This window comes from Somniosus microcephalus, chromosome 12 (assembly GCF_052327205.1).
Source record: "Somniosus microcephalus isolate GS21.2 chromosome 12, FLI_Smic_1.0, whole genome shotgun sequence".
NCBI lineage: Eukaryota > Metazoa > Chordata > Chondrichthyes > Squaliformes > Somniosidae > Somniosus > Somniosus microcephalus.
In genome coordinates, this window is record NC_140998.1 from 6,718,064 (window position 1) to 6,739,540 (window position 21,477).

A 21,477-nucleotide genomic window follows, 5' to 3' on the forward strand; every position below is an offset into this window, starting at 1 on the left:
ACTGGCTGGTATTCCTCCTTGTTGGATCCGATCACCCACGAGGGTGGGCTCTCTTATTTAGCCAATGAAAACCTATAGTTACTAACTTAACTCGTCGCTTTTCATGAACTGAATTGATAGGTATATCAATTTTATTGGCAGGCAGGCAAACGATTTACCCTCCTCACCGACCAGCGTTCGGTCGCTTTTATGTTTAATAACAAGCTGAGGGGCAAAATCAAGAACGACAAGATCTTGAGGTGGAGAATCGAGCTCTCCACCTATGATTATGATATCTTGTACCGGCCTGGTAAACTGAACGAACCCCCAGATGCTCTATCACGAGGTACATGCGCCAACGCGCAAATTGATAGACTGCAGACCCTCCACAACGACCTCTGCCACCCCGGGGTCACCAGACTTTACCACTTCATTAAGGCCTGCAACCTGCCCTACTCCATCGAGGAGGTCAGGACCATGACCAGGAACTGCCAAACCTGTGCCGAATGCAAACCGCATTTCTTTAGGCCGGACAGAGCAAGCCTGATCAAGGCCACCCGCCCCTTCGAGCGCTTGAGCATCGATTTTAAGGGGCCCCTCCCGTCCTCTGACCGTAATGTGTACTTCCTCAACATTATTGATGAGTACTCCCGTTTCCCCTTTGCCTTCCCCTGCCCAGACATGACCAGTACCACGGTCATCAAATGCCTGAACGACCTCTTCGCCTTCTTCGGGTTCCCGAACTATATACATAGCGACCGGGGCTCATCCTTCATGAGCGAGGAACTTCGCCAGTTCCTACTAGTGAGAGGTATTGCTGCAAGCAGGACCACCAGCTACAACCCCCGAGGGAACGGCCAGGTGGAAAGAGAGAACGCGACTGTCTGGAAGGCCGTTCTCTTAGCCTTAAAGTCTAAGGGCCTCCCAACCTCTCGCTGGCAGGAAGTCCTCCCGGCAGCGCTGCATTCCATCCGGTCACTGCTTTGCACTGCCATTAACGCCACCCCCCATGAACGAATGTTTGTTTTCCCCAGGAAGTCGACTACGGGAACCTCGCTACCAACATGGCTGACTTCTCCGGGGCCCGTCTTGCTGCGAAAGCACGTGAGGGCCCATAAAACGGACCCCCTGGTCGAGAGGGTGGACCTCCTGCACGCCAACCCCCAGTACGCCTATGTGGCATACCCAGACGGGCGGGAGGACACAGTCTCCTTACGAGACCTCGCACCCTCGGGCATCCCTGAGACACCACCGTCACCCCCCACCACCCCCCCAAATCCAGCCCAGGTAGACGGCATGCCGGAACCCCACGAGCCTTCGCCGACCACGCAGACACCAGCATTAACACCGGATACTGCATCACCGCTGCCGCTGCTGCGCCGATCAGAAAGGCTTACGAGGCCTCCGGACAGGCTGACATACCTGAACTGGTAGTACACTTCACCCCGCCGGACTCAAATCTAAACAAGGGGTGAATGTGGTAAACCACTTTTATCGTTCACTATCGTTACACTATGGTTATCACTGTTTATATCGTTACACTATGGTTATCACTGTTTACACTGTTGTATCACTACACAAGGTCACCTCTTGTCACGCTGTTATACCTGGGCTGACCACAGCTGACTCCGCCCCATGGCTCCGCCTGCTTGCCCAGGTATAAAGGTGGTCGACTGGCTGGTATTCCTCCTTGTTGGATCCGATCACCCCCGAGGGTGGGCTCTGTTATTTAGCCAATAAAAACCTATAGTTACTAACTTAACTCGTCGCTTTTCATCAACTGAATTGATAGGTATATCACCCGGCTTAAAAACCGGCGCGAAGACAGAGGCCCGACCAGTTCGGGGGAGAGCAGCAGCGGATGAGGAGCCCGGCTTAAAAACCGGCACGAAGACAGAGGCCCGACCAGATCGGGGCGGCAGCGAGGCACACCAACTCAGCAGCGAGGAGAGAGGTAAAAAGTAATCAGTGTGTGACGTCACCAGGGAGCAGGTAAGTGATTGGTTGGTGAGTATTTCTCTTTTTTAAACTTTAACTCTGTAGTTTATAGTTACTAGGGTCTTTTCTGGTGTAGCAGGGACTGTAGGTAGACTATACAAGCGCCTTAGAGATATCTTTAATTGGTGTTAGTGAATTTAATTTAAATTAATTAAAGGGAAGGTCATGCCAGGAGAGCCCAGCCCCGTGATGTGCTCCTCTTGCTCTATGTGGGAATTCAGGGACACTGCCCCAATGACCACGTGTGCAGGAAATGCATCCATCTGCAGCTACTAGCAGACCGCATTGAGGCGCTGGAGCTGCGGGTGGATGGGTTGTTGAGCATTCACGATGCTGAGAGGGTCGTGGATAGCACGTTTAGTGAGTTGGTCACACCGCAGGGAAGGGCTGCACAGGAAGATAGGAAATGGGTGACCACCAGGCGGAGCAATAGAAGCAGGCAGGTAGTGCAGGAGACCCCTGTGACCATTCCCCTCTCAAACAAGTATACCGCTTTGGATACTGTTGAGGGGGATGACTCACCAGGGGAAGGCAGCAGCAGCCAACTTCCTGGCACTGGGGGTGCTCCTGCTGCCCAGGAAGGGGGGAAAAAGAGTGGGAGAGCAATAGTGGTAGGGGATTCTATAGTAAGGGGAACAGATAGGCGTTTCTGTGGCCGTAGACGTGAATCCAGGATGGTTTGTTGCCTCCCTGGTGCCAGGGTCAAGGATATCACTGAGCGGCTGCAGGGCATTCTGGAGGGGGAGGGTGAACAGCCAGAGGTCGTGGTCCACATTGGTACCAACGACATAGGTAAAAAGAGGGATGAGGTCCTGCAGCAAGAATTTAGGGAGCTAGGTGAAGGATTAAAGAGCAGGACCTCAAAGGTTGTAATCTCTGGATTACTCCCGGTGCCACGTGCTAGTGAGTATAGGAATGGGAAGATAGAACAGATGAATGCGTGGCTAAAGGGATGGTGCAGGAGGGAGGGCTTTAGTTTCCTGGATCACTGGGTCTGCTTCTGGGAAAGGTGGGACTTGTACAAGTCGGACGGTTTACACCTGAACCAGAGGGGAACCAATATCCTTGCGGGGAGGTTTGCTAGCACTGCTGGGGGGGGTTTAAACTAACTTGGCAGGGGGATGGGGTACAGAGTGGAGCTATAGTAGGGGGTGATTTACAGCCAAATACAGAGGAAAAAACAAGTCAGCTGTGAAGGCAGAGCAAATATGTGTAGGCAAAAGGGAATATGGCAGGGCTGGAAGGCATATATTTTAATGCAAGGAGTCTTGCAAATAAGGTGGATGAACTGAAGTTGTTGTTGAACAATGAGAGTACGATATTGTTGCTATCACGGAGACATGGTTGAGGGTCAGGACTGGCAGCTCAATATTCCGGGGTATAGAATCTTCAGGCGAGACAGAGGGGGGTGTAAAAGGGGAGGGGGTGTTGCAATATTAATTAAGGAGTCAATTACTGCTGTAAGGAGGGACGATATATTAGCGGGTTCCTCTAATGAGGCCATATGGGTAGAACTTAAAAACAAAAAGGGGGCAAGCACTTTGCTGGGAGTGTACTATAGGCCCCCAAACAGTCAGGGGGAGATAGAGGAACAGATATGTAGGCAAATCTCAGAGAAGTGCGAAAATAATAGGGTAATAATAGTGGGGGATTTCAACTTCCCCAATATAAATTGGGATAGTCAGAGTGTGAAAGGCTTAGAGGGTGCAGAATTCTTAAAGTGCATCCAGGAGAGCTTTTTGAGCCAACATGTAGAAAGTCCTACAAGAGAGGGGGCGGTACTGGACCTAATTCTGGGGAATGTAGCCGGGCAAGTGGTGGAAGTGTCAGTAGGAGAGCATTTTGGCGACAGTGACCATAATTCGGTGAGATTTAAGGTGGTCATGGAAAAAGACAAAGACGGCCCGGATATAAGGGTTCTAAATTGGGGGAAGGCCGATTTTAATATGATAAGGCAGGATCTGGCCAAAGTGGACTGGGAGCAGCTACTTATAGGAAAATCCACATCAAAACAGTGGGAGACTTTCAGAAGGGAAATAGAGAGAGTACAACGCCAACATGTTCCTGTAAAGGTCAAGGGTGGGACCAACAAGCAAAGGGAACCTTGGATGACAAGGGATATACAAAAATGCATTAGAAATAAAAGGGGGGCTTTTGGCAGTTACAAAAGACTAAAGACGGAAGAAGCCCTAGAGGAGTATAAAAAGTGCAGGGGCATACTTAAAAAAGAAATTAGGAGGGCGAGGAGGGGCCATGAAATAACACTGGCGAGCAAAATAAAGGAAAATCCTAAGATGTTTTATAAGTATATTAAGGGCAAGAGGATAACCAGGGAAAGGGTAGGGCCCATTAGGGACCAAAGTGGCAATCTGTGTGTAGAGCCAGATGATGTAGGCGGGGTTTTAAATGAATTTTTTGCATCTGTGTTCACTATGGAGAAAGACGATGCAGACATAGAAATCGGGCAAGGGGACTGTGACATACTTGAACATATTAGCATCGAGAGGGAGGAGGTGCTAGCGGTTTTAGCAGGCCAAAAAGTGGATAAATCCCCAGGCCCGGACGAGATGTATCCCAGGCTGCTGTGGGAGGCAAAGGAGGAGATTGCAGGGGCTCTGACACAAATTTTCAGAACCTCTCTGGCCACAGGGGATGTACCAGAGGACTGGAGAACAGCTAATGTAGTACCATTATACAAGAAGGGTAGCAGGGATAAACCAGGGAATTACAGGCCAGTGAGCCTAACATCTGTGGTAGGGAAATTATTGGAAAAAATTCTGAGGGACAAAATTAGTCTCCACTTGGAGAGGCAAGGATTAATCGGGGATAGTCAGCATGGCTTTGTCAAGGGTAAATCATGTCTGACAAATCTGATTGAATTTTTCGAGGGGGTGACTAGTGGGGTGGATGAGGGAAATGCTGTGGATGTGGTTTACATGGACTTCAGTAAAGCTTTTGACAAAGTCCTGCATAGGAGACTGGTCAAGAAGGTAAGAGCCCATGGGATCCAGGGTGCCTTGGATCCTAAATTGGCTGAGTGGCAGGAGGCAGAGGGTGATGGTCGAAGGTTGCTTTTGTGACTGGAAGCCTGTGTCCAGTGGGGTACCTCAGGGATCGGTGCTGGGTCCCTTGTTGTTTGTGATCTACATAAATGATTTGGATGAGAATGTGAAAGGTATGATCAGTAAGTTCGCAGATGACACGAAAATTGGTGGGGTGGTAAATTGCGAGGAGGAAAGCCTCAGGCTACAGGACGATATAAACGGGTTGGTCAGATGGGCGGAAAAGTGGCAAATGGAATTTAACCCTGAAAAGTGCGAGGTGATGCATTTTGGACGGACAAATAAGGCAAGGGAATACACAATGAGTGGTAGGACCCTAGGAAGTACAGAGGGTCAGAGGGACCTTGGTGTACATGTACATAGATCCCTGAAGGCAGCGGAACAGGTAGATAAGGTGGTTAAAAAGGCATATGGGATACTTGCCTTCATTAGCCGAGGCATAGAATATAAGAGCAGGGAGGTTATGATGGAGCTGTACAAAACGCTGGTGAGGCCACAGCTGGAGTACTGTGTGCAGTTCTGGTCGCCTCACTATAGGAAGGATGTGATTGCTTTGGAGAGGGTGCAGAGAAGATTCACCAGGATGTTACCTGGGATGGAGCGCCTCAGCTATGAAGAAAGGCTAAACAGGCTGGGGTTGTTTTCCTTGGAGCAAAGAAGGCTGAGGGGGGACCTGATTGAGGTGTACAAAATGATGAGGGGCATAGATAGGTTAGACAAAGAGGAACTTTTCCCCTTAGTAGGGGGGTCAATAACGAGGGGGCATAGATTCAGGGTAAGGGGCAGGAGATTTAGAGGGGATTTGAGGAGGAACTTTTTCACCCAGAGGGTGGTTGGAATGTGGAACTCAATGCCTAAAAGGGTGGTAGAGGCAGGAACCCTCACAACATTCAAGAAGCATTTGGATGAGCACTTGAAATGCCATTGCATACAAGGCTATGGACCAAATGCTGGAAAATGGGATTAGACTGGACAGGGATGGATGGGCCGAAGGGCCTCTTTCTGTGCTGTAAAACTCTATGACTCTATGAGAAACCCAGGGTGCACACAGAGCGGAAACAGGGGGGACAGAAACCCAGGGTGCACACCGAGCGGACACAGGAGAACAGAAACCCAGGGTGCACACAGAGCGGATACAGGGGGAACAGAAACCCAGGGTGCACACAAAGCGGATACAGGGGGAACAGAAACCCAGGGTGCAGACAGAGCGGATACAAGGGGGACAGAAACCCAGGGTGCACACAGAGCGGATACAGGGGGTACAGAAACCCAGGGTGCACACAAAGCGGATACAGGGGGAACAGAAACCCAGGGTGCAGACAGAGCGGATACAGGGGGGACAGAAACCCAGGGTGCACACAGAGCGGATACAGGAGGACAGAAACCCAGGGTGCACACAGAGCAGATACAGAACAGAAACCCAGGGTGCACACAGAGCGGATACAATAGCCAAGATGGTCAGGAGCTTACCTTGTACATTACAGTAGCAGGTACCTGCACCCATGCCGGGGTGTCATACTGCTCTGGTATTCCGCAGCACTGTATGGGAATCTGCCCCAGTGTCCCAGCACACTGCTCTGGTATTCCACGGCACTGTATGGGAATCTGCCCCAGTGTCCCAGCACACTGCTCTGGTATTCCACGGCACTGTATGGGAATCTGCCCCAGTGTCCCAGCACACTGCTCTGGTATTCCACAGCACTGTATGGGAATCTGCCCCAGTGTCCCAGCACACTGCTCTGGTATTCCACGGCACTGTATGGGAATCTGCCCCAGTGTCCCAGCACACTGCCCTGGTATTCCACGGCACTGTATGGGAATCTGCCCCAGTGTCCCAGCACACTGCCCTGGTATTCCACGGCACTGTATGGGAATCTGCCCCAGTGTCCCAGCACACTGCCCTGGTATTCCACGGCACTGTATGGGAATCTGCCCCAGTGTCCCAGCACACTGCCCTGGTATTCCACGGCACTGTATGGGAATCTGCCCCAGTGTCCCAGCACACTGCTCTGGTATTCCGCGGCATATTATGTGAATCTGCCCCAGTGTCCCAGCACACTGCCCTGGTATTCCACGGCACTGTATGTGAATCTGCCCCAGTGTCCCAGCACACTGCTCTGGTATTCCACGGCACTGTATGTGAATCTGCCTCAGTGTCCCAGCACACTGCCCTGGCCGGAGGTTATTTACTCGGTCAATAGAAGTGAGCCTGAACTGTGCTGCCACCTAGTGCTAAGCGAACAATGAAACACCTTTACCATTTGTGTGACTTTGTTCTTCATTCCAGAGTTGGCAGTCAGCACTACTGTAGACCCCTCAGCCCTGCAAAAACTTACCGCCATCCCCGTACACCCTCACAATGCTGCAAACATGTTTCAGTTTTTCATAAACCCTCCCAAGTGAAATATTGCTCTCCCTAAAGGGCAAGACTTGAACTTAAACCAAAGCCAAAGATAATCAGTCGCCTTTGAATGCCGACAGGGAAGTGGCCAGTGGGGTCTGGAAGAGCCGGTACAGGATGACAAGGGATCAGATAATGTAAGAGAACGAGAAGGCGACAGGTCAGACACAGCTAAACGCCCTGACATTCATACACCGTTAGAGAGACAGACTTGCATTTATAAGGGAATCAAGGGATTTGGGGATCGGGCGGGAAGTGGAGTTGAGGTCGATGATCAGCCATGATCTTATTGAATGACGGAGCAGGCTCGAGGGGCAGCACGGTGGCATAGTGGTTAGCACTGTTGCCTCACAGCACCAGGGACCCGGGTTCAAATCCGGCCTCGGGTGACTGTCTGTGTGGAGTTTGCACATTCTCCCCGTGTTTGCGTGGGTTTCCTCCGGGTGCTCCGGTTTCCTCCCACAGTCCAAAGATGTGCGGGTTAGGTTGGTTGGCCATGATTAAAAAAAAAATTTTTTAATTGGCCCTTAGTGTTAGGGGGGATTAAATATGTGGGGTTACGGGGTTACGGCTTGGGTGGGAATGCTGTCGGTGTAGGGACCGGGTGCTAGGGTTTGGATGATCAGCCATGATCTCGTTGAATGGCAAAGCAGGCTCGAAGGGCCGAATGGCCTACTCCTGCTCCTAGTTTCTATGTTTCTATGTTTCTATGGCCGACTCCTGTTCCTGATGTATGTAGCACCTTATTGTTTCTCTCAGACACGTCATAGGATGAGCGTCAGCGTGACTCAGTCAGTAGCACACTTGCCTTTGAGCCAGAAAGTCATGGGTTGAAGCTGCGCTCCAGGATCCGGGCACACAATCGAGGCCGACTCTCCAGCGCAGAACAAAACAACTGCGACAACGCTGCAAAAAGGCCGTGCGTGAGCTCCAGGGGGCCGTCCGGAGGCCGCAAAAGGCGCAACAGAAGCGAGAGTCCCTTCTTTTAGCGAATTATTTTTGAAGTGCGGCGACTGTTGTTATGTAGGCAAACACGGCAGCCATTTTGTGAACAGGAACATCCCACATGCAAAAGTGCACGAGATGGAGGAACAGTTGGTCTGTTTTCTAGTGAGGAAGGATGTTTGGCCGGGGGGGGGGGGGGGGGGGGGGGGGGAGGGTGGGGGGGGGCACCGGAACTCTCTATGAATACTCTGTGGAATCACTTCAAATTTATGAACTGCTTTTAACATAAAACAATAAAGATCAGCGTCATTGCCTTCACGAACATATGGTCTGTGCGTATGAGGCAGGGCGGGGGTGGGGGGTTCGAGAGGTTCACGGTATCAAATATACTCGGAAACTGTTACATCAATTGCAGCCAATCAGGGTCCTCAGCAGACACGGTGAGGATGGTGCCCTCGGCTTCGTATAAACAGGAGTGTGCGCTGACACAATGAGAACACACACACCCGGCCCCTCTGGTCTTCACACATCAGCAGCCTGTGCAAACTGCGCTCAGGAGACGAGGTTCAAAGCCCTTGGCAAAATGTTTTCCCAGACTGTCCCGCCACTCACCGTGCAAGAAAAAAATAACACATTCTGCTTGGGTGATCACGTGTTCACCAAACCCATTCAAAACAAAAAATTAAAGACAAAAAGAAGGGAGAGTGGGCGAAAAAAAACCAAACTCGGAACACAACACAGAGTGTTGTCGCCATCGTGTGGCCCAATCGTGAACTGCACGCAACAGTATTTATTAACCGAGTTCGAGGGAAAGGGAGGTGAGCGCTGAGCGGCAGGGAAAAGAGGAACAGAAGCTGGCGAGGGGAGCAGGAGAGTGGTTAAACAGAAGGGGTTTGGGTTTTTTTGTAGGGAGCTGCAGAGGCCAGGGCACGGTGGCTTAAAGAACGGCCGTCAAAGGGGAGCAGGGGATGGCGAGTCAACCGGTGTCGGGGCAGAACCTTCAAATTAGAGCCAGGCCATTCAGGGGCAATGTCAGGAAGCACTTCTTCACACAAAGGGTGGTGGAAATCTGGAACTCTCTCCCCCAAAAAACTGGTGAGGCTGGGGGTCAACTGAAAATTTCAAAACGGAGATTGATAGATTTCTGTTGGGTAAGGGTATTAAGGGTTAGGGAACCAAGGCGGGAGTTAAGATACAGATCAGCCATGGTTTTACATAAAATTACATAAAACATACAGCCCAGAAACAGGCCATTCGGCCCAACCAGTCCATGCCGGTGTTTATGCTCCACTCAAGCCTCCTCCCGTCTTTCCTCATCTAACTCTATCAGCCTAACCCTCTATTCCCTTCTCCCTCATATGCTTGTCTAGCCTCCCCTTAAATGCATCGCTACTATTTGCTTCAACCACCCCCTGTGGTAGCGAGTTCCACATTCTCACCACTCTCTGGGTAAAGAAGTTTCTTCTGAATTTCCTGTTGGATTTCTTGGTGACTATCTTATATTGATGGCCTCTAGTTATGCTCTTCCCCACAAGTGGAAACACTCTCTCTGTTTCCACTCTATCAAAACCTTTCATAATTTTAAAGACCTCTATTAGGTCACCCCTCAGCCTTCTCTTTTCAAGAGAAAAGAGACCCAGCCTGTTCATCCTTTCCTGATATGTATACCCTCACATTTCTGGTATCATCCTTGTAAATCTCCTCTGCACCCTCTCCAGTGCCTCTATATCCTTTTTATAATATGGCGACCAGAACTGTACACAGTACTCCAAGTGTGGTCTAACCAAGGTTCGATACAGGTTTAGCATAACTTCCCTACTTTTCAATTCTATCCCTCCAGAAATAAACCCTAGTGCTTGGTTTGCATTTTTTATGGCCTTGCTAACCTGTGGCTCAACTTTTAGTGATTTGTGTATTTGTACTCCGAGATCCCTTTGTTCCTCTACCCATTTAGGTTCTTATTTTCCAAGCAGTATGTGAACTCCTTATTTTTCTTACCAAACCGTAATACCTCACTTATCTATGTTGAAATTCATTTGCCAATGGTCTAATTAAATGGTGGTTAATGGCCTCCTCCTGTTCCTTGTAACAGGCTCAAGGGGCTGAATGGTCTCCTCCTGTTCCTGTGTAACAGGCTCGAGGAGCTGAATGGCCTCCTGTTCCTGTGTAACAGACTCGAGGGGCTGAATGGCCTCCTGTTCCTGTGTAACAGGCTCGAGGAGCTGAATGTCCTCCTCCTGTTCCTGTGTAACAGGCTCGAGGGGCTGAATGTCCTCCTCCTGTTCCTGTGTAACAGGCTCGAGGGGCTGAATGTCCTCCTCCTGTTCCTGTGTAACAGGCTCGAGGGGCTGAATGGCCTCCTCCTGCTCCTGTGTAACAGGCTCGAGGAGCTGAATGTCCTCCTCCTGTTCCTGTGTAACAGGCTCGAGGGGCTGAATGGCCTCCTCCTGTTCCTCTGTAACAGGTTCGAGGGGCTGAATGGCCTCCTCCTGTTCCGATGTAACAGGCTCGAGGGGCTGAATGGCCTTCTCCTGTTCCGATGTAACAGGCTCGAGGGGCTGAATGGTCTCCTCCTGTTCCGATGTAACAGGCTCGAGGGGCTGAATGGCCTTCTCCTGTTCCGATGTAACAGGCTCGAGGGGCTGAATGGTCTCCTCCTGTTCCGATGTAACAGGCTCGAGGGGCTGAATGGCCTCCTCCTGTTCCGATGTAACAGGCTCGAGGGGCTGAATGGCCTCCTCCTGTTCCTATGTAGGAGCGCGACTGCATGGGCTGGAGGAGATTGGGAAGTGGGATGGTAAGGATAGAGGATATGAGGATGAGGTAAACTCCTGGTACCCACAGTCATGTAACATCCAAAGATGTGCGGGTTAAGTTGATTGGCTATGATAAATTGACCCTTAGTGTTAGGGGGATTAAAATATGTGGGGTTACGGGGATCGGGTGGGATATGTGTCGGTGCAGGCTCGATGGGCCGAAATGGCCTCTATCTGCACTGTGGGGTTTCTGTGATTACTTTGTTCTTAAATTACACTCCAGCAGGAGGGGGAAAGAGAGTTAAGAGAGAACTTTAGATCAAAGCAGGGACAAACCCGGTTTTGAAGTGGAGTGAGGTAATGTAGGCATAGCACCAGAAAATGCTGGAAAAACTCAGCAGGTCAGGCAACATCCGTGGAGAGAAATTTGAGTTGACGTTTCGGGTTTGACCCTTCTTCAAAACTGGAGAGAAAAGGAACTAGATCGAAGGCAGGGCTGCGATCGGACAAAAGAATAAAAGAACCAAAAGAAGTAAAAGAGATTAGAAGCTAGACGAGATGGTAATAGGCTGGGATTAGGTGTAAAGTGTACTGGCAGGGCAAAAGATAGCTGCCAGGTGTGAGAGAGAAACAAAAGGAAAGGGGGGGGGGGAGGAAAGGAGTGGAAAAATATAAGTAAAAATGAAATAGGGGCCGAGGTTATGATCTGAAATTGTTGAACTCGATATTGAGACCGGAAGGCTGTAAAGTGCCTAATCGGAAGATGAGGTGCTGTTCCTCGAGTTTACGTCGAGCACGTTGTGTACTGTTACCTATCTGATCATAGCCACAGAATCTCTACCAATGGCTTCTCCTCGCACCCGTTATCTCTGGAGTCCCCCAGGGATGCATCCTTGACCCTTCCTCTTCCTCATCTACATGCTGCCCCTTGGCAACATCAGCAGCAAACAAGGGGACAACTTCCACATGTATGCTGATGACACTCAGCTCTACCTCACAACCACCACTCTCCATCCCCTCTACTGCTCGTGTCGTCAGACTGTTTATCTGACATCCAATCGTATACGAGCCACAATTTCATCTAGTTAAACATTACAAAGACCAAAGCCACCATCTTGAGCCCCCGCCTCAAACTCCGTACCCTCGCCACCAACTCCATCCCTCTCGCCGGTCACTGACTCAGGCCCAAACCAGACTGTTGGCAATCACAACCTCGCCGTCCTGTCCCAAAGCTGAGCTTTCGAGCCATATCCGCTCACATAGACCGCCTGCTTCCACCTCCATAACATCACCCGTCTCCGCTCCTGCCTCAGCTCATCTGCTGCTGAAACAACCCATCCGTGCACTTGTCCCCTCCGGACTCGACTCTTCCAACTCTCTCCGGGCCGGCCTCCCACCCTTCAAATCTCTGCCGCCATATCCTAATATAGAAACATAGAAGATAGGAGCAGGAGTAGGCCATTCGGCCCCTCGAGCCTGCTCCGCCATTCAATGAGATCATGGCTGATCATCCAAACTCAGTACCCTGTCCCTGCCTTCTCCCTATATCCCTTGATCCCTTTAGCCTTAAGAAATATATCCAACTCCTTGAATATATTTAATGAATTGGCCTCAACTGCCTTCTGTGGTAGAGAATTCCACAGGTTCACCACTCTCTGGGTGAAGAAATTCCTCCTCATCTCTGTCCTAAATGGCTTGCCCCTTATCTTTAGACTGTGACCCCTGGTTCTGGGCTCCCCGACCATCGGGAACATCCTTCCTGCATCTAGTCTGTCCAGTCCTGTTAGAATTTTATAAGTTTCAATGAGATCCCCTCTCATTCTTCTAAACTCCAGCGAGTATAAGCCCAATCGACCCCATCTCTCCTCATACGTCATTCCTGCCATCCCAGGTATCAGCCTGGTGAATCTTCGCTGCACTCCCTCCATGGCAAGAACATCCTTCCTCAGATAAGGCGACCAAAACTGCACACAATAACTCACACCAAGTCCCGTTCACCGTGTGCTCGCTGACCTACATTGGCTCCCGGTCTCCCATCGCCTCAAATTTAAATTTCTTATTCTTGACTTTAAAACCCTCTATAGCCTCACCCACTATCTCTGTAACCTTCTCCATTGCTACAACTGCCCTGCCCCCCTCCCAAACTCTCCGTTCCTCTGACTCCAGCCTCTCGTGCTTCTTCCTCCCCCCCATCATTGGGGGCCGTGCCTATACACGCCTAGGTCCCCCCAGTCTGGAATTCCCTCCCTAAAACCCTCCGCCTCTCCCCCCTTTTCTCTAATCCGTCTTCAAAACCCACCTTTTTGAACAAGCTTTTGGCCACCCTCCAAATCTTCCCCCCTCCGACTCGCCATCTGTTTTGCTTATACCTCCGGGAAGCGCCTGTGGTAAAGGCTCTATATAAATGCAAGTTGTTGATAAAACACTGACAGGCGAGACAGACGTGGCCGCCAGGGGTGTATAATCAGTGCAAAAATCTGAGGCTTCCTACCTCGTCAGTCCTTCTTCATAGAGATAAACCACTAGAGGGTCGTAGGATGTCACCAGGACGTATAATCGCACGTCAAACTTGAAGTCTGTAAGTGGCAAAAATAAAGTAAATAACTCCACGCATGGACACGCTGTCCGAGACTCGGAATGCAGCGGGCTCGGCTTTCTCTTGCGCTGAAGCTGTAGCGTGGCTCACTTGGTAACACACTCGCCTCCGAGTCAGAAGGTTGAGGGTTCAAGCCCCACTTTAGGGCCTAGGCTGGAACTCCAGGGCAGTACGGAGAGAACCGAGGCCCTGTCTGCCTGCTCAGGTGCACATTAAAGATCCCGTGGCACTATTGGAAGAAGGGGAGTCCTCCCTGGTGCCCGGGCCAACATTCATCCCTCAACCAACATTACCTAAAACGCCCTCCGTCTCACGGCTGGGTTTGCCGACATTATCGATACACTTCAAAAGCAATTCATTGCCTGTGAAGGGTTTGAGTGAAGGTTTGCACCCATGTGTAAAAATATCAAACATATTTATAGTTTGATTACACACAGCGCATTCCCCACCGCCGTCCAATATTCTCCAGGTGCACCGATTTAGAAAATTGGTCTTAAAATTTAATGTGGGCTATTTTACTCCATTCCTCAGGAGTGAAGGATTCTGGTTACCGTGTTCAATATGGAAAACAAATGCAACAAACAAGAAATGGCCATCCCACCCGTCACATCTCCTTCCACAGGCCCTGTAGAATCTAACCTGCAATCTAATTGAGGCGTTTGGCAGGTTGAGATTTAATAAAGGCTTTCATGATCATGAATGGTTTCGATAGAGTAAATGAGGAAAGGCTACGAAAAATTGAAAAATGGATTTAGAATGCATGTATGTAAACGCACAAAGTGTGGTGAATAAGGTTGGTGAGCTACAAGCGCAATTAGCCGTGTGGCAATAACGGAAATGTGGCTTAAAAATGGTGAGGACTGGGCACTTAATATTCAAGGGTACAAGGTGTTCAGAAAAGATAGGGAAAGAAAAAAGGGAGGTGGGGCGGCAGTGCGGATTAAGGAAGACATTGTAGTGTTGGAAAGGGAGGATGTTCCTGAGGGGACAAGGACAGAATCCATTTGGTTAGAGTTGAGGAGCAAAAAGGGTATGATCACGCTATTGGGGGTATTCTACAGGCCCCAAATAGTGAGAGGGAGGTAGAGGAGCAAATCTGCAGGGAAATCGCAGAGACATGCAAGAGCTATAGAGTGGTGATATTGGGGGACTTTAATTACCCAAATATCGATTGGGATAATGCTAGGGTAAAGGGAAAGGAGGGGGAGGAATTTCTGAAATGTGTTCAGGAGAATTTCCTTGACCTTATTGTTCTTGGCCCAACTAGGAAGGAGGCATTGCTGGATCTGGTGCTGGGGAATGAGGTGGGCCAGGTCGACCAAGTGCCTGTGGGAGAACACTTGGGTACGAGTGATCATCGTATCATAAGATTTAGATTAGCAATGGAGAGGAGCAAGGAACAATCTAGAGTGGAACTTCTAAACTGGAATAGGGCTAACTTCAATGGGATGCGAAAGGATCTAGCCAGAGTAAAATGGAACCAAAGACTGACAGGAAAAACTGTAATGGAACAATGGGAGATCTTTAAGGAGGAGATGTTCCAAGTACAGGCTAGGTACATTCCAACAAGAGGGAAGGGTAAGCGAACCAAAGCAAGGGCTCCTTGGATGACGAGGGAGATAGAGAAGATGATGAAACAAAAAAAGAGGGTGTATGATGCATGTCAGGTGAATTCTTCAAGGGAGGACCAGACCAAATACAATAAGTTGAGAGGGGAAGTGAAGATGAAAATAAGATTGGCAAAGAGAGAATATGAGAGTACAATGGCGGTTAACATAAAGGGGAACCCAAAAATCTTCTACCGGCATGTAAACAGTAAGTGGGTAGTAAGAGGTGGGGTGGGCCTATTAGCGACAAAGAAGGTGATATATGCTTAGAGGCGCAGGGCAAGGCTAGAATACTCAATGAGTACTTTGTATCGGTATTTACTAAGGAGGTGGATGCTGACAAAATATCGGTAGCAGTGGAAAAGGTAGAAGCAATGGAAGGGGTGAAAATTGATAGACAGGATGTACTAGAAAGGCTGGGTATGCTTAGAGTGGATAAGTCGCCTGGTCCAGATGGCTTGCATCCCAAGTTGCTAAGGGAATTGGGGGCGGGGATAGTGGAAGGGCTTCCCATAATTTTCTAATCTTCTCTAGATGCGGGGGAGGTGCCTGAGGATTGGAAAGTGGCAAATGTGACACCATTGTTCAAGAAAGGGTGTAAGGACAATCCTAGTAACTACAGGCCGGCCAGTTTAACATCAGTGGTGGGTAAAGTTTTAGAAACAATAATCAAGGAAAAAATTAACGGGCACTTGGAGAGGTTTAAGCTAATTAAGGAGAGCCAACACGGATTTGTAAAAGGCAGATTGTGTTTGACTAACCTAATTGAATTTTTTGATGAAGTAACAGGGAGGATACCAATCGACTGCAGCAGGACATAGAAAGGCTAGCAGAATGGGCAGACAAGTGGCAGATGGAATTTAATACAGAGAAGTGTGAGGTGATGCATTTTGGCAGAAGGAACAGGAGAGGCAATATACACTTAATGGCACAGTTTTAAAGCGTGTGCAGGGACAGAGGGACCTGGGAGTTAATGTACATAGATCCCTGAAGGTTGCGGGACATATTGAGAGAGCGGTTAGCAAAGCATATGGGATCTTGGGCTTCATAAATAGAGGTATTGAGTACAAAAGTAGAGAAGATATGCTGAACCTTTATAAAGCGCTGGTTAGGCCACAACTGGAGTATTGCGTCCAGTTCTGGTCACCACGCTTTAGGAAGGATGTGAAGGCCCTTGAGAGGGTGCAGAGGAGATTTACCAGAATGGTTCTGGGGATGGGGGATCTTAGCTACAAGGACAGGTTGGAGAAGCTGGATTTGTTTTCATTAGAGCAAAGGAGGTTGAGGGGTGATTTGATTGAGGTGTACAAGATTATGACTGGTTTGGATAGGCTAGACGGGCAAAGGTTGTTCCCACTAGTTGATGGTACAAGGACTAGGGGACACAGATTTAAGGTTTTGGGCAAGAGATACAGGGGGGATGTGAGGAAAAACTTTTTTACACAGCGAGTGGTGAGGACCTGGATCTCGCTGCCGACGGAAGTGGTGGAAGCGGAGACACTCAATGTTTTCAAGGGGAGACTGGATAGGCAGTTGAGGGAAATAAACTTGCAGGGCTACAGGGATAGAGCGGGGGAGTGGGACTGACTGGATTGCTCTACAGAGAGCCGGCACGGACTCGATGGGCCCAATGGCCTCCTTCTGTGCCATTATGACTCTATGGGGGAGAAATTGGGTATAGCCCTGTTTGGGGCGTTAGAACTGGCGCTGCGCAAATTTTATCGCCAGGCGCAACTTATCGCCACCTCGAGCGATATTGGGTTGCTGCGCCCCTAAAGGTGATTGCGGCGTTGATTCAGGCGCTGCACGGGAGTCTTAAGGCGCTAACCCGGCGGCGCTACTCAATATGTCGGCGGCCGGGCGCAGCGCAGGTGCTGTCAATAATCGATTACCCCGAGACATGCTGGCGCCGGCCAGCTCTTAAAGGGGCGGGTCAATTAGGAGCAGCAGCCACACTCTGCGCCTTGTAGGCCTCAAAATCGGCGCTGTGCTTTCTGTGGCGTTCCAAACTTTGAACATATGGAGAGGGTGAGGCAGAGAGCGGAGTGCTTTACCGATGGGGCATTAGATGCTTTGGTTGGCGAAGTGGAGCGCCGGCGAGCTGTGCTGCACCCCGACAATGGCAGGAGGCCTCATCAGAGCGAGTAACGCAGGGCTTGGAGGGAAGTTTGTCAAAGAGTCACCTCAACCAGCGTGGTGCCCAGGACTCCTGTGCAATGCAGGAAGAAGTTCAACGACCTCACTCGGGTCGTTAGGGTGAGTGCCTTTTTCGCAATCTTCTTCATCCCTCCATCTGCACCTGACATTATGGCCAGAGGGTGCGCGAAGCCCCAATGGCCATCTGTCAGCCAGCACCCATGGCCCTTTCTGGAAACACACACGCACATTCAGCTCAGGGCATAATGGAAGGGCTATTCTACCATGGGGGGCATGTGATGTCAGCTCAATGCATAATGGAAGGGCTATTCTACCATGGGGGCATGTGATGTCAGCTCAGGCCAGCATGTTTCATCACTTCCCGTCCTTTCTCCTGCAGGCCAAGCTGGCCAGGAACCGGAGGGAACAGATTCGTACCGGAGGAGGCCGTCCTCAGCTGCAGACACTGACGGACCTGGAGGAACGAGTCCACCAGATTGTTGGAGGCCGGATGACTGGTCCTGTCACCACTGGAGTTGCCGACCCCATTGTGCACAGCGATGGTAAGGTCATCACCTTTTTGAACTCTCTCCTTCCACTTCTTCCCCCCACCAGCATGCTTTTTCACTCTGGACCCATGTCAGAGCATTGCAGCACTCTTGCATCCCTTGCTGCCACCCGGTCCTTTCGCTAAAGCCACTCTTCAACCTCCCTGCTTTCAGATGCTGCATCACCAGCTCGGGAGCCGGGCCCTCAAGCTGCCACTGCCACTGACTCCGGAAGCGACGAGCAGGAGGAAGCCGGACCATCCCTGCCACCCTCAGGCGAGCCAGCCCCTCTGCAGACTGGGGAGACTACTTCCCTGGAGGGGAGCGGGGGGGAATGCTCTGCAGAGGAAACATTCCAGGAACCAGCGGGCTGCAGCAACGCAAGGGGGGTAGGGAAGCTCGGGGGCCGTCTCCCCAGAGGGCGAGTCGGGTCGCGAGTGCTACTGCACAGAGCGCAGAAGAGCTGCGTGCTCTCGCAGAAATGAGCGCCCAGGCTCGGCTCAGGCACACTGAGCTCATGGCTGCAGTGGCAAGGATGCCTGAATCCATCGAGACATTGGCAAGGAGTGTCCAAGACTTCGGGGCAGCACAGGCAAGGAGTGTCCAAGACTTCGGGGCAGCACAGGCAAGGAGTGCGCAGGACTTCGGGGCAGCACTGGAAAGGACTGTCCAGGACTTCGGGGCATCACTGGAAAGGACTGTCCACAGCTTCGGGGCAGCACTGGAAAGGACTGTCCAGGGCTTGACCGAAGCAGTGGAAAGGACTGTCCCGGCCTTCAGCAAAGCACTGGAAAGGACTGTCCAGGGCTTCACCGAAGCACTGGCACCTGCCACGCAAGTGCTGAGTGCTGCCACACAGTCACTCGCTGGTCTCATGCAGACGCATATTGAGGCCACGCGACCAATGACTGCTGCCACCCTCGCTGGATCAGGCGGGATTACCCGGGGCACTTGCAGCACCACAGCAGGCCAGCAATCTGTGGACCAGCCAATTGGTGCGCATGCTGCGGTGCTGCCCCGTCAGAGTGCCAGTGTGTCGGTCGACCAGGCAGCTGCTGTCCGTTCTCAGGATGTCAACATTCCTGATGCCACCGCTGGCACGTCTCCACTGCAGCTGCCACCACCTGCAGGACAGACTGCTTCCACCCATGCACAGTTGGAGCAGTCAGCATCCGGGCCCTCCAAGGCCAGAGGTCATCCAGGACGTCCCTCAGGGGCATCTGCACTTTTGGACAGCCAGCAGGCCTCCCCCAGCCTTGATGCAGCCACTGGGGTCCCATTACAGAGGAGCTGCAGGGAGGGAAGGGGCCGATCTCGCAATAGAAGTAGATCACCATCAAGGGGGAAAGAGTAGAAGGTGCAGCTGAGACGTCTTATTTGTAGAAATCAAGGCCGTGGATGCTAGTCTGAATGTTAGTAACGTTTTGGATAGTCTCCCGGGTGTGTGAGCCACTTATGTGTTACTTTTGCTTTCTGTTGCCATTGCTTTGTCATGTTGGAAGGAAGCACATTTATCAAAATAAACAACTTTTTAAATTTACATTGGCCATGTCTGATATTTACATTCACTGCCCTTCATAGGCTTTGGGTTATCCGGACAGTTCCCTTCCTCCTCATCGAATGGCACCAAGCATTCCGTCAGAGGGGCCTAGAAGCGGCTTGTTATCAGCCTCTGACGGACGGCCCTTCCAGTTTGTACCTCCCTCCTGTCTTGGTCCTCCTCCTCCTCCTCCTCCTCCTCCGCTGGTACTTCAATGGCTGGTGGCATTGGCTGGGTGCGTAGGATGTCGAGGTTATGCAGCATGCAACAGACTACAACGAAGTGGGAGACTCGCTCTGGTGAGTACTGCAAGGCGCCTCCGGAATGGTCGAGACAACGGAACCTCTGCTTCAGCACACCGATTGTGTGCTCCAAAATGTTCCTCATCGCCTGATGGCTCGCATTGAAGCGCTCTTCAGCAGGAGTGCTGGGCGAACGGAGCGGGGTCATCAGCCATGGGCACAGAGGTTAGCCCTTGTCACCGAGAAGCCAGCCTCCTGGGTGAGCCGGGGCCTCGAATAGGTCTGCAACTGAAGTCTGGCGCAGGATGAAGGCGTCGTGGCTGCTGCCAGGGAACTGCACATTGACTGCGAGGATCAGCTGTCGGTGGTCACAGACCAGCTGAACATTCAAGGAATGGAACCTCTTGCGGTTGCGGAACTCCTCCGGATTCAAAACAGGCGCCCGCAAAGCCACGTGCATGCAGTCAATGGCGCCCTGCACCATGGGGAAGTCCGCTATTGCTGCGAAGCCCTCTGCGCTCTCCCGCTGCTTCTCCAGTGTCACAGGGAAGGAGATGTACTGCCACCTCCTTTTAAATAGGGCATCTGTTACTTGACGGATGCAGCAATGCACCGCAAACTGCGATATGTTGGCAATGTCCCCAGTTGCGGCCTGAAAGGAGCCGCTCGCATAGAAATTCAGGGCAACAGTCATCTTGACAGCCACCGACAGAGAGGTCCTGCACCTTATCTGAGGCTGCAGATCTGGCTGAAGCAGGTGGCACAGCTCAGTCACCACCTCCTTTCTGAAGTGCAGCCTTCTGAGACACTGCTCCTCTGACATGTTCAAGTAAGAGAACTGCTGTCGGAAAACCCTGGCAGCATAAGGTCTGGTGTGGCGACGTCTGTTGGCCCTCCTCCGTCTGGCCATTCCTGCCCCTCTCTCCCTGCGTCTCTGTGCCCTTTCCAGATGGTTCAGCAGCAGGACGTTCCCCTCCAATGCAGCCCCCATAATAATAGCGCACAAGAAATTGTAAACGTTGTAAATGCTCACCAGCAGCAAGGTGATGGCCAGAAGGCTGAAGTTCCTCTGGCCAGCGCTGGCTCACTGGTGCAATGGCTCTCAGAGTGCAGCTCAGCAACTCTGTGAAAGTCTCGAGGAAGTTGTGCTCCCAAAATGGCTGCCGCTTTTATACCAGTGCAGTCCCCTTTAAAGAGCGCCCCCCTAGCCCGAGAGCGACTGGGGAACGTTCCAGGTAAGCAGTCCTTATTAGCACCAGGCGGAACGGAGGGGCGCAACACTGAATTTCCGGGCCAGGGTGCCCAAAAGGCGTTGCACACTGAAATGATGTCATGATTTGCCTGTGCCTGCAAGCGGGCACTAAGGTTTAGCGCCAGCGCGAAATGCCCACTCAATATGGGAGGAGGCGCTGGGTTCACTGCACCCGGCCGAAAATTGGCTAACGCCCCACTTCTCGGCCTCTTTAGGCGCTAATTGGAGGCGCTGCCAACCGAATTTCTCCCCCTATGACTGGTTCCTCTGATTGGGGAGTCAGTACCAAGGGGTCAATCGTTTAAAATTGGCATCGAGAGAGAGTGAGGAGAGAGGTTGGAAGAAATGTCTTTACACAGGGTGGTTGGGAGCAGGGAGTGCTTTGCCACAGGGAGTGGCTGAGGCAGAGACCATC

The 21,477-nt window shown here is 51.1% G+C and overlaps 1 protein-coding gene across 1 annotated transcript in view; it reads right to left on the minus strand.

Moving 5' to 3' along the window:
• Nucleotides 1–21,477, minus strand: part of LOC147108998 (tubulin polyglutamylase TTLL5-like) — a 104,971-nt gene that overhangs the window by 8,955 nt on the left and 74,539 nt on the right. Inside the window, exon 9 of the mRNA XM_086002543.1 lies at nt 13,633–13,717. Coding sequence (XP_085858669.1) covers nt 13,633–13,717 — 85 coding nt within the window. The remainder of the gene's footprint in view (nt 1–13,632; nt 13,718–21,477) is intronic.